The sequence below is a fragment of the Ruditapes philippinarum genome, unplaced genomic scaffold, assembly GCF_026571515.1.
Source record: "Ruditapes philippinarum isolate M1 unplaced genomic scaffold, ASM2657151v2 ctg7666_1_1_1_1, whole genome shotgun sequence".
Lineage (NCBI taxonomy): Eukaryota > Metazoa > Mollusca > Bivalvia > Venerida > Veneridae > Ruditapes > Ruditapes philippinarum.
The window spans coordinates 14,168-28,538 of NW_026859897.1; the positions used below are offsets into that span (position 1 = coordinate 14,168).

The following is a 14,371-nucleotide window of genomic DNA, read 5'->3' on the forward strand; positions in this document are numbered from 1 at the left end:
CTCCTGAAAACTAGCAAAATATTCCTCCTTTGCTTACAGTAAAATAGTTTTAAAAGTCACAACATTTTAACATAATAACGGAAAATAAGTTTGATTTTACGTGTTTGTAGAATGGGCTCGTCTACTACTTTCGCTCCAATGGTAATCTGTCTCACAGTGAATGATAAAATTGGACTATCATCTTTTACTTTTGTTATTGCATCAGTTTTTACCCATGACTCACAGGCAAAAGTCAGCCACTCACGAGCAGACGTAACTGAAAAATGTTTAAATTTAAATTCATACTTTATGAGTAATAATGTTAAAACGGTAAGATGAATTTCACAGGAAAAGGATGAGTTCAGTAAAAAAAAAATCATTTACAACAAGATTAAGTAGCACAATAGATTTGATGTTCAATTAACACTTTAATTTTATGCTTTAAAACAATTCGCCGGGCAGCTTGGGAATATTTTACATATTTTCAAATATCCTGTTCAATATAAAAACCAAAACAGAGTTAAAATACCAAGAGCAAGTGAACAATTTGTTCAATGAATCGCTGTTAAAATGTCTAGAACTTTGATGCAGAAAATGATGGACCTATACGAGTTGTTCAAAGATAACATATTTTAGAGAAGAGTGTTAACATTGATAATTGCCGTAAAATGATTGTCACTAACCAGTTGTTTTGCCGGCATCAAGTTGGCATGTTCCACCGGAAGGAACAAAGTTCACTGTCTTTTTCCAATCGCCTGTGGGATGGGAATGTTTCCAGACTGTAAAAAAGTCACTGGGGATTTTTGGGATGTATTCCCAAATGGACAAAAACGAGCCAAATTTGAAATGCTTAACGAAATGTTTTGAAGACCCCGAAAAAAAAAAAATGAAAAATTTATCGCCCTTAAAACTAAAAAGGCATTTCCCTACCACCAAAGACCCCGGGTAAAAAACCCTTTTTATAAGAATGTAATGGGTTTTTTTATTGATTGGGCTGCAAAAGCTTTTCCCGTTTAAAAAAATTTTTTAAAAATTGTTCCCCAAAAATTTTTCTAAAAATTAAAAATTTGCCTTTTTATGCATTTGAATTTTTTCAACATACTTTTTTTATAAAAGTAAACATTTCAGAATATTTATCTTCTGATAGCACAATAGCCGATTTTAGTATGTTATAATAACGCCACAATTGAAAATAATTTCATCACGATCACATAATTCTTTTTATTTTATTTTTATTTTCCTGGTATTGTATTCTTAAATCTATTTATTTTTGAAAATTGATTTTATGCCAAAACGTGTCATTTGAACGTCCAAGTCCATTCTTTTATTACCTCCGGTTCCTGAGGAAGGTAATTATCAACTGAAATTGTGAACGGTGGGTTGACTACCTCTGCATTGTAAGAGTTTGTTTACTTTCATATTCAGGATTTTAAATTTGAATTAACCATTATCTCATTTTATAAATATTTATAAATTTTTGTGAGATTTTTGTTTTTTATTTAGCTGTTTTGTTTGTTTTATTATGTATTTTTTATATTAATGGTGTTTGATTTCTTTATTATTATTTTATCTTTATATTCACAAAAAGCTTATACCTGTGTCAGTTAAAATAGGCAGCAAAGGAGTTGAAAATGTAGCCCATTTGGTGTTCCATACTAAGACGGACCAGGAGTATGTAAAATTCGTTGTATCTGTCCCAGCTGGAATACTCAGGTCTAGCTCAAGCCTATCGTAGTAAAATAGCCTGTCTCGTCCAACATGACAATTATATACACAACTGAAAACAAATAACACACAAAATATATAAAATAGATAAATTTGGAAAATGAATAATGTTCCTTATTACTGTTCAATACTGGAAACAAACCAGGAGTATCAAATTAAAAATGAATAAGTAAATTGATATCTTTAACGCCAGCAATGGACATACATCATGGAGAATCTAGCTACAAGCCTAATTTGATCACAGTTTAATCACAGATAGTCAAACTGTCTCGTACAACAAATGGGACAATTATATAAAAAAAACTGAAATTCAAGGATCAATAAACAATGTGATTTAGAATCTAACATGGATCATAATTAGATAATCAAATGAGAACAAATTAAATTATGCTCTATAAAATTTTTCTTTGGAAAATAAGCAATCAATTATTTATATATTATTCTTCATGTTTTTGCATGTCACCACTTTAATCATACAGAGCAGTCACTTTTACAACGGACATACTATCACTGCCAAAATTTCACAGACGTTCTAGCTGGTTGTTTAGATTGTAGCATTGAGATGACATCCTAGTCTCCAGCACTTCAAATGGTTAAATTTAAAAATTGCATTCTAAAATTTTTGCATTTAGATAAAATAAGCAAGAATCCTTGAGTTTATATAATTATTCTCAGTTGCCAGGTTGCGTATAGCATTACTTTCATTTTTCACATTTGCTTCATGGAACAAGCAATTATGTAATATGGTTGTCAACACTGACACGCTCGACAGTTAAGAGTCAGACACGTTTTTGCCGTTGTGGAGGAAAGGTTGCCTTTAAGTGTTGAAGCATTAGAATTGCAAACCACCCTTTAATCCTGCGTTATCTTATGAGGCAACTAAACTAGTCCAAATTGTGGTGTTTTAGCATCCCGTAGCTCCAATTGGTGGGGTGGTTTTGACCCCTGGTATTGCTTTAAGGTTGATTAGCCAAATCATCTAAACTGTGTTGGTGCGCCGTAAAACAAACAAAAAACAAAGTCAGACACTTTAGCTTTAAGGCTGTAGCTCCCTAAAAATGTTGTCGTTTTTAATTCTGAACAGGCCTTAAGGTTATTACAGTTTTGTTTCTTAAATCTCAGGATTTATATTGGTCAATGTACTGTCTGCGGCTGTTTCTTACCAATTTGAGATCAGGGTTGATCTTACAGAATTGTTTTAACTTTGGACCCAAAAATTAAAAAAAAGCAGCAATTGTACAATATACATACTTTATTGAAACTGGCAAAATATTGCTCATCAGCTTCACAATTTGCATCGCTGACGCCATTCTACCTCCGCGCGATAGAGAAAACACTGCCATACAGTACGAAAATGAAGGAAACAAGGAAGTTTCAACCTTCAGTACATACTCTGTTCCATTTTGTATTTCATAAATTTTATGAGGTGCTACAGTTTGTGAAGGCAATGTTATCATAGGAAAACTTGTTAAAATTGTGTTCAAAGAACCTGGTGGTAGTGAAGAGAAAACAACAAATGACCAGGCAGCCTGCAAAGGTTCAAGCGCTTTTGATTCATTCGAAGGATCGTATGATTTGTTCCCCTTTATATTAAGCTCATTTCCAAATGGAATTTCTAGATACTCGCCGCCTGAAATATACGCAACAAGTTCCGGATCAACCACTTTCATTACGAACAAATCTTCTGTCCACTCATGACTGCTTACTGAAGGGAATTTAACCTCTAATGCCACGATATAAAGTCCGTTTTCCAGCGTTCCCCTTGCCAATTTTAAAACAGACGTATCGGGTTGTGTAAAATTTACAAAAGGAACAAAAAGCTCCTGAGTTTCATCAACATAAGTAATCCTCCAGTTTATGACAGGTGAAGTACAGACAGCACTGGTGATTTCCATGTAACTGTCGATCTGAAGATAGACAAAGATATATTTAAGTAAAGTGAGTATTGAAAAATCAGGACAATGTACAAAACCATATAACAGACTGAATGTATCATTTTTATGAATTTGTTTTACACTTTAACAATATTCTATATACTGAAAATGAAGTAACACCTTTATGTTATTTAGACTGGATCATTGTGCTACTCAAGGTAAAACAGTTTAAAAATAATTTTATGGTGGTCACTATGTTTTATGTGTCAGCTTGAATGTACACGTTGAAGTAAAACAGTTTTGCATGACTATTCAATAGCTCATGTAACATATAGGATTTCGGCAAATATTATTCGTTATTTGCCGATTACGTTCAATTAAAAAAGAGCAAAACATTCATCTTACGGTTAAGATATTATGTTTTATTTAATATCATAATTATTGTTTTTCATAATTGATAACTGCCAAAACGCATTTACGGTAGTGAATCTGTCATATTAGTTTGCCTTCAAATCAAACAGAAAATAAGCATAATGTCGCTTCAATTGAGTATAAGAAAGTTCTGAAAAAAAGGTAACCATGCAAAAACAGTTTTAAATCTTAGATGAAAAAATAGGATGCTCACTTTGAGCAATACTCCGAAAAGGAGAATTTGAAATAAACGAAACAAACAAAGAAGTCTTACACAACTGAGATAAAATATTGGGTGCATTTTAGGGCCACCAGTTAACACTTATTAGCCGCTGCCGTCATAAATTATGAAATATTACTACTGAACCTTTAGCATTTAAACCGTGTAATGTTCTAATTGAAGATATAATTAAATCCATTTTCTAATTCAGTCTCGTTTCTCTTTCCAGAGTCCATAAAAACCCATTCAAGTTTATACCGTACCTCATATAGCCTCGTTTAAAATATCAGAGTCCACAATACAAAAACTAACTGTATCAAATGCATAGTGTACACTCCAACTAGACACGTTCAAAAAGATCATACTGAATCCGTTTTGTTCTTGAAGTTTTAACAAAATGACAATAAAAGGTGGTGAGAAAAAATGAGATCATTTAACATTGAAAAGAACAATTCTAACTGTATTGGACTCGTACACAGCTGCTGCAAAACTTATGTCAGACTCGGCTAGCGTCTCGTCCAATAAAGCTACATATTATGATCAACATTGTATGACAACCTTTACAATTTCCGTGTAAATAGGGAATCATTAAAGAGCAATGTTAGCAATTACTATAAATACAAATTATATTCTCAGTCTGATAGATATTTTTAATCAGCTTTGCTTTGTTTTATTTTATTTATTCATTTGCTATTTTAAAGGCTCATTTTACCTTAGATATGCTGTCATTTCTATTTCTCAAAAACGTTGTAATTTTGGTATCTGGTTACAGTTTCCAAAAAATTACTTATCTGCCGTGTAGATGAGTTATATTTTGCTTCTTTTTTCTATGTAGCGATTGGTACAATATAGTGAAAAAGTATTTTTATGGAAGTCAAAATACTACTTTGTTTACATTTTGGGACCTTTATGACATATTATTGCACATTTAGTCTTACTGTATTCAGTTGTTTAACATCTAACATGCTCTATATCCACCATTAAAACATTACTAAACACATGCTTGACATTTCTAAAGAATTAAAAAGAATTGATTTCTGAGGCATAATGTGCCTTTAATTATCTATTTGTTTTTATAATTTCTGTGTCTGATTTTAAGTCTGTAGTGTACTTAATTAAAACTGTCAGTCATTACTTCTACTATAACTACCAGACCTGAATCGAATCTGTTGATAGGTAAAACAATGGTTTGTCAAACACTCTGTTGCTGTTGTCAAAGAAATCCGCATCTCTGAAACATTGGGAATATCGCACTGGACAGATCGTCTCAACATTTTTATTGTCCTTGCATTTCATCGACACGCTGTATATTCCAAACTAACATGAAAGAAACAAATAAAATTCACAAACATGGCTACATTATCGCATGTAAAGATTTCAATATCAAAATATAAAACATTGAGTTACCAATAGTATAAAGCCTGGTTCGACTGCTTTTATTTGCAGTCCGACCTAGCTGTATAACTTTCAAAAAGCTGGTCTAGGGTAAACTCGGGGGCAAATGAGCAATCCCAGTCTGAAGATAAGTATTTACAAGTGAAACAAACAAAAAAGTTCACAACGTGCGATGTTGATAGACCTTATATCTTGAGAAATATTCTCTCACCTCGCTGTATTGATGGTCAATTGTTTTAGGGTTCTTGTTTATTTGAACTTCTTCGTCAGGTTCCTGATCTCCCCAGGAAATTGTACATTGAGGATCGTGATTTGTGTTTACATTTCCAGGTAGAGATATACTAAGAGACAGTTCATCAGGCTTGTCGGGGTCTGCTACAGACAAAGCCATAGCATAGTCATTACAGTGGTACCCTAAAATACATTGTATCAAGAAATCATTAAACTTTAAATGAGCCTCCTAGCATTGCACGGTCAAAAGAAGTGTTGACGGATGAGTTGAAGGTCATTGGGGGAGGCTTTTGATACGATAAGCCGCCTCCAAAACATTAAACGGTCCGAATTCATAGGTTGAAGGCCGTATATACTTTTACCTGTCTTGGAGGTCACTGTTTTGCTTTTAGGCCCAATGCATTTTCTACTATTTCTTATATAATACTACACCCTACTGCATCAAAATGTAATGTAAGGATAAGCAAAATACACAGTTAACATTCACCACTCTACCTTTATAACCAATATGTAGGTTATGAACATTTTACTTCGAAGCACCAAAATTTAATAGAACTTTTCTTTGAAATTGAAGGGCACTGAAATTCAGTTATGAAATAACAGATACCGCTCGAACGATCAGTTTCATTTTTGTTGGACCGTTGACGACATCCTGAAGGGTCACTGACATATATTCAAGGAAAGACAATACAGATTGATGTAAAAGTATGCTATAATATTACACCGATGGTTAGTCGTGTAAGCGTCGACATTCTCTAAGTCTAACTTAATACTTTAACGGTCGGTTAGGATTCAAAAAAGTGTACTAGCATATTGTAATCTTTAAAACTTACTATCAGTTATGATGGACGTTTCAGGGACGTCCAAGAGCGTCTGTCCAGGTATATACAGGATTTCTAACACTCTGCCATTCTGCGTCTGTGCAGTCGAATGCTTTATATCAAAAGTTCCGTCTCCTTTAAAAAATTACAAGCACTGATGTAAAACGCAACAAACACTTATTGAATAGAAGATATATATTTAAACAAAATGATGTTGTTGTCTTGGAGTTTCTATTGCCTTTTCCGTAACTTTTTTTGTATCGTAATCCTTTTTTGATTGACATCATGATTTTTATCTGTGTTTGTTTAATGATCTCTCTACTTTTATGTGATGATCTCTTCCTTTTATATCATGATCTTTATCTGTTTGAGTATCATGATCTTTATATGTGTTTATATTATCTCTCAGTTTTATATCATGATATCTCATCTGTTTGATCATGATTTCTATCTGTTTAAATCGTAATTTCAAACTGTGTTCTGTTTTATTCTCTATATGTTATATAATTATAGTAACTCTATCTGTTTTTTTATCATGATATCATTCTTTTCATATCATAATTTCTATATGTTTGATATCATGATCTTTATCTGTTTTATCATATTCTCTTTCTTTTCTATATATATTCTCTCTATTTTATATCAGCTTAGTCATGACTCATATCATAATCTCTATTTATTTAATAGTTCAATATCTAATGGCATAGCATTGTGGACATGTATTAATTCATTAAGCGTACATTGTTAAAGGTGTTTGTAATTATTGTAAACAATCTATGAGACTGCAACTATTACAAATTAAACACGATACACTCAGTCTAGTAAACTATAATAAAGAGAAAAAAACTTACCATTCAGAACCTCAAAGGGGTATCCATTGGCTAATTGTTAAATATAAATTGAAATGAAGTAATTATAGTAGGTATATAAGAAATTTAGAACAATGTAGAAGTATACAATTGTGATGAGAAAATAATCTTTAATCCTCACAGTATAGGAATATACATTAAATGGCATGAACATGTTAAATATTTAAGTTATTTTGACAGGTTAAGTTGAGAACAAATACAATTTATATTATTTTCTTAAGATATAACTATATGAAATAAACGTTATTTCATAGATAGGTTTTTGTAGACAATCCCACCATGTAAACGTCATGTTTAAAGTTCTTTAGGAAAATTAATTGAAATCGGACAATACAAGAAGGGTATGCAGATTTTTTAATATCGCAGTATCTTTGTGGATTTTTGTACACAAGAAAGAACAACATATTAAACTTTTTTTCTTTGATATTACATACATTTGTAGGCAAAAGTGACCAAAAATGCAATAAGCAATGTTGATTCCGTCACAAACCACATTCCTGTAAAAGAAAATGCAAACATCATTATGTGCACACATTTCAAACCTTGCAATAGAAATATCCATATGACAGCATACTTATATTGCTTAGGTGATGAGTGAACGTCGTTTACTCGGTTATGTTTATCTTATGTCTTAATGGAGACGCACCTTGTCTCTTCTTCAGTCCCTTTCTTTTCAATTCTATGAATAAAGGACACAGAGATGAACGTTTGAAATGAACAAAAAGAAAAAATGTATTTGACATAATATTAATCAGGCATTCATAGCTATACTAAATGACATTTTCCATAAACAAAAGTGGCAAGTTAATGGTGCATAAAAATCGTGATTTAATATATAAATTATATAGAGGATATTTGTTTAGTTCAGTGTAAGATCGAAATATATTTCACCGAGTGAGCACCAAAAGGTATATTTCACGAGTGGCGCAGCCACGAGTGAAATATGAACTTTTGGTGTTCACAAGGTGAAATGTATTTCGATCGTACACTAAACTAAACAAATTTTCTTTTTATTATATGCAAATAAACGTTTTAAAAAGACATTAAACCTTATACTGAATGAAAAGCGCGCCAAATAATAATACAACATGACGTCATTTACGACGTCACGTCATTAAGTTGGTTGTCATTCCTGTGCACGCTGGTAGTTCACTGAAACAACGTAAGGGGCTTAAAATCAAAACAGTGAAATTATCAAAGTGGTAATTTCACTGTTTGAAACAGTGAAATTACCAGTTTTATATCACTGATATATTTCTATAAACCACCGAAAAGCATGTAATAAATAGAGGATATTTGTTGGTTGTGTGTAAGATGAAATTTTATTTCATCGAGTAGGCTTTAAAAACAGTATTCTCACGAGTGGCGTTAACACATAAAACAATTTGTGAGAATATCAAAACAATAATAATTAGGAAGTCAAACTTTCGTTCAGCACAACATTATTGTTGTGTTTGTTGTACTTTTTAGATTTCACTTTTAGTCATTTTTCTACTTGGATGGTTCCTAAATTCTTACTTGAATAATGTTTAATCACTCTTAGGATATGTTGCCTGCTTTTTAAATTTGTCTTTTGACGTCTTATCTGTGATATGCAGGCTTCATAACCTCAGATCCCCTTTCAAAATTCCATTTTTTTTAGTTCCGCCAATTGTTTTCACGTTTAGGGCACACGCATTTTTTTAATTTGGGACCATATGTCGCTTTTTATGTAATGGCACTAACGTGTCACATTGATGACAGTGTTCTATGATGACCGCCGTATGAACACATCTGCGGATGTTTTAAAATTCAAAATTTTACCATTTTCATGTTTAAATGTTGAATTCTCTTAGGCCGGTGCCAGGGTTGTGGACGGTGGTTTGCTCTTGACAGTACCTACCATGAACAGGCTCAATCAAACCGAGCCTGCAACATTTTCAGTTTTGCCGTGTTGGGCTTTCTTAGGGATTATTGTTTTCTCTAATTTTTTTTTCAATTTTGCTTTCTAGACAAGACACATCTACACAGCGTTTGATAATTAAATTGCTTTTCTTCCTTTATCTTGTACTACATTAGGTCATTATTGATAAGCCCAAATTTATTTTGCATCTAATATATTCATATTTATATATATCATTACAAATGTAATTGTCTCATGCTTTTGTATTTTTTATATATTGAATAAACTTGAAATTTTTAAATTTTTGATAACAAAATTCACATCATTCTGTAAATCTTTCTATCTTGATACATTTGTTGCTTTTTAATTATTTCTCTCTTATGAGCGGACGAACATTTATTTGTTTTATGACAAAATACAAATTGTATGGTTTATTTTCAAGTAGCATAATTTCGTTTCCATGACTATATAAATATTGAGATTTTTTTTTTATTATTTATATTTATTAAACTATTTATTTTTGTAATTGTAAAAACGCCTGTCAACCTCATTATTTTAATAATAATTTAATTGTCGTGTTCACAAGGTAAGAAACCGATATTTATCTGGTTAACAAGTGACATTTTTCTGTTTAATAGTAAAAAGTATTTTATTTCGAAAAAAAAAAATAATCCCAAAATGTGCCTACATCTGTCGATACTTATTAGTTTTTAATAATTGACAAGTATCTGTTTTTCTTAAAAGTAAATACGATACGTTGATTACTTATATCAGATATTTATCTGTACAACTAGAAAAAAATCATGTTATTAGGTAAAACTGAATATTTCACAGATATCACCTTCGTTTCATAAATTATCTCAGTTCTTCAGTTTTGTTATTTGAGAGGCATGGTCATTACGCCAAATTCTAAAAATAGAAATAAAACAAGTATGAATTTTTATTTTGTTTCGAGTTATAATCTTGTTCGAGAAGCTGGAATTTAAGTTTACTCATGCAGCCTCATATAAAAAAAGATTATTTATTATAAATACGCATTTAATATTAATTTGTCAATTTTAACAAATAAAATATATTCATTTGCTGTTTAATTATTTTGCTTCATTATAATCCGAAATAACCGGTTAATAAAAAGCATTTAATTTAAAAATGTTATGAATAATGATATGTACTCTTTTGGAAGAAGCGATTTAAATTTTAGGGAAAACTTTATGTTTTGCAACACGACTGTAAATTAAGACTGCCATACAAATGTATTCACATGGATGATATCATAATATGACTATCATGGACTAAACGTTTTTTTCCTGAAACATAATACAATATGTAGCGCAAGCTTAATTATCAAAGTTTAAGTTAGCACCTCAAACTCCCCATTTAAAGGTAAAAATGACCATTTGTCAGGCATATAGAAAAGATTTCCACAGAAATTCGTAACGTTTTCCAGGAAATCCGTGACAGTTATCACAAGAACTCCATCTTTCGTGTAAAAGTTCCTCCCCGTGGACCATTTCCTTACGAGCGTGAACACGGTTTTAAAACATTTTCATAAAAAATGTAAAGTATTACAATTTCGTATGGACGGAATACCACGAAGTTGACACATTGAAGATTCCATGATAACCGCCGTATGAACACATATACGTATGTTTCTAAATTCAAAATTTCAAATTTTCGTATTTTAATGTTACGCCGGTGCTAGGGGCTTGGACGGTAACTTGCACTTTCCAGTACTGTCCATGAACAGGCGCAATCAAACCGGGCCTGTAACATTTTCAATTTAATCGTTTTGTTCGTTCTTTAGGAAATCAGTTTTTCTCTATTTTATGTTACATTTAGACTTAAAATTCTTGGCTTTATGTTATTTCTATACAGAACAGTTAGTTCTAGTGATTTCAATTTTGATATGTCAAAAGTCATCCCGTGCACTAAATGATAAAGGCATTAGCACATAGTTTACGATAATTTTAGGAATTTTTAGCTATTTAGAAAGTTTATTATTGGAAAACTAAATGTTTTTAATGATACAATATTGAATGTTTTCACGAGGCTGTCTATGTGTGTGTGTTTTCTTTTTACTTCAGTTTTGTGGATTAAAAATCATAATGTTTATAACTTCTAATGTGCACAATATGTATTTATTTACGTTTGTATTACAAATATATTTGAAAATTGTATCTGATATAAGTAAAACTAAGATAAATATTCAACAGAAAAACAATTTTATTAAATATTCTGTCCAAATTGCCATATATCATGTATATAGAGGATATTGAATGAGTGTAAGTTCAATACTGAATTTATTGCACGAGTTGAATAAAATTATATTATGCGAGCCTCTGACGAGCATAATATAATTTTATTCAACGAGTGCAATAAATTCAGTAATGAACTTACACGAATTTAATATTCTATTTATCACATACCCAAAATAAAGACCGTTTAAAGTGAAATAAGAGTCATTTTTCATTGACGCGTCTATAGTATAGCGCTTACATTTAGCGCGTCTTTACACTACGTTTGTATAACGCTAATGACGTCACGTCAAAATATATGCACGGCCGTGCAATACCATATTTACGGAGTCGCAAAATCGGCACGGGTGTGTGATAAATACAGGTTATCAAATACCAAAAAACAAAGACCGTTTAAAGTGAAATAAGAGTAATTTTACATTGACGCGCCTATAGTATAACGTTAACATTTAGCGCGTCTTTACACTATGTTTGTATAACGCTAATGACGTCACGTCAAAATATATGCACGGCCGTGCAATACCATATTTACGGAGTCGCAAAATCGGCACGGGTGTGTGATAATTATTATTAATATTATTGTCACTTTTCACATATAAATTCTTTTTCTCACATCTCTAATTCTTTATCATATTTTAAAGTCTTGACCTTATAGCTTACCACTTACCAAAGCTATAATATATTGGATTTCATAGCAATAAAAGAAACCATTGGATTAATAAATAATAAATATGAAATCAATAAATAAATAAATAAATACATGAGAGCAAGTCATTGGCACATTAACTAAGGTTATATATACACGTATTTTGAAACAAAAGACAACATTTTTAACATCAACAAAAAGAATAAAATTATTAAAATGAGCCAACGATTTTCTTTCAAATATGACTAATATTTATATTAAAATTAAACACATTCAAAAGTATGATAAATACCTTCTAAAGTTGTAAATGATTTTACTGTTAAAATCCTTTGCTGCCTTTCTCCCTGTCGTGAGCAATATACTCCTATGAATATTGTTTTTTTCAAAAGTCTGTGACAAAATTTCGATAGCAATTCAATTGTTAAGTTAAAACAGTCGTTTTACGAACGTGTACGCATGCGCATTTAAATATCTGTGATATTTGAGTTTTTCAGTATAATCAAATATGATGGCGCTTTGTAATTGGAGAAGCCATTTGATGATATTTAGCTTGCAAATAAACGATCACAATTATACAGCATGTATTTAACCACATGCCGAGAACTTGTTTAATAGTTACCCCCTTTTTCGGCAAAATTGAATGAAAACAAATCAAGTAGCCGCTTTTTTAACAAACGTCATTTTCTAAACTTCCAATTGACAAAATTGGATAATAAGATATCTCCATAATATCTCTTTAACTAAAATGCACTCAAAACCAACATTATATATCCTCATGCTTGTGCAAAAAATGAGCGTTCTACAGTTTATACTGATTTACAACCTTATTGAATAATAAAAAACGCTAAAACTTGCCGTGATTAAGCACAAGAAACACATTGGCAGTAACAAAAGTTATCATAAGAACTCCAGGACATATTTTTGAGTTATCACAAGAACTCCGGGACATTTGAAAAATCGGGTATGAATTTGTTAGGCGGAGCCTTATGTTTGTAATTTTGCATTATAGTTAGGTTATTATGTATGTCAAGGATGAAGACTTGAAATAAACAGGTCAATACTTGCAAACTGGCAAATAATTTGGAAATTTTACTCAAAACTACCAGATTTTAAGCAAGAGGCGGTGAAAAATGGACTATGAATTAGTTTTTGACACATAATACAACATGTAAGTCAAGCTTAAACATCAAAGTTTAATTAAGCACCTAAAATTCACCTTTTAAAGATGAAAATTACCATCTTGGACGAGTGTTTTTGCAGTATATACAATAGTTTTCCGACGAACTCCGTGACAGTTATCACAAGAACTCCTTGACAAGTTATCATAAGAACTCCATCCCTCGTGTAACACTTCCTCCCCCGTGAATACTATCAGGTTGCGCGCTGCTAATCGGACAAATTTTGTATTCTTAATTTAATCCTAGCATGAATCTATTATTATTCTTAGTTCATTTATAAAAATATAATGTTATTTACAAGATGTTTCTTGTATATGGTCTAATAAAAAGATTTCAAAGCTTAAATTAGTTTAAACTCTTAAAATCCCTTTTACCCCTTTTAAACAATAAGGCATGTGTCCATTTCGGACTCTGCTACACACTGACCCTCATTTTGTTTTTAATTTACACTTAAATACTTAGTGAATTTTGTTCTAGTAATTTAATATGTATGAATATATTAAGAAAAAATACATTTTGTAAACAAAGGCAACATTTTGAACATAAAATGTTTATAAAGACAGATCTTGGCAACCATACAATTTAAATTTTAAAATTGAAGGCCGAAGTCTGAATTGGAATCAATGCTTAAGTTTTATTAACTGCTTATGAAAGCATAGTCTGTTCTGTTCATCTTATTTGCTCGTTGAAACGTTAAATTGTGTTGAATATTTTTGTTAAAGATTGTTATCTGCTATGGTAAATAATACCAACCAATGTGCTTCAGCACTTTAATATGAATTCATTGACATCATAGTAAAGATTGTTACATAAAACATGCGTTTGTCGCTACATTAATCAATCACATTAGCAATAGAATAATCATAAGTAAAATTTCTTTAACTT

At 31.2% G+C, this 14,371-nt stretch overlaps 1 protein-coding gene across 1 annotated transcript; it reads right to left on the minus strand.

Moving 5' to 3' along the window:
* Positions 1-1,557: 1,557 nt before the first annotated feature.
* On the minus strand, positions 1,558-5,505 carry LOC132758225 (uncharacterized). The gene is made up of 3 exons (XM_060749779.1): positions 5,365-5,505; positions 2,956-3,611; positions 1,558-1,756 (listed from the first exon to the last, which is right to left on the minus strand). Exons 1-3 carry the CDS (start codon positions 5,503-5,505, stop codon positions 1,558-1,560), a joined length of 996 nt encoding a protein of 331 aa, XP_060605762.1.
* Positions 5,506-14,371: the final 8,866 nt, after the last annotated feature.

Excerpts from the sequence above, each read along its gene's own strand:
- LOC132758225 (XM_060749779.1), bottom strand. The coding sequence starts at position 5,505 with ATGAAATGCAAGGACAATAAAAATGTTGAGACGATCTGTCCAGTGCGA. Across the intron at positions 3,612-5,364 it reads TATCAACAGATTCGATTCAG|ATCGACAGTTACATGGAAAT; the intron begins GTCTGGTAGTTA and ends GTCTATCTTCAG. Across the intron at positions 1,757-2,955 it reads ATTTTGCCAGTTTCAATAAA|TTGTGTATATAATTGTCATG; the intron begins GTATGTATATTG and ends ATTTGTTTTCAG.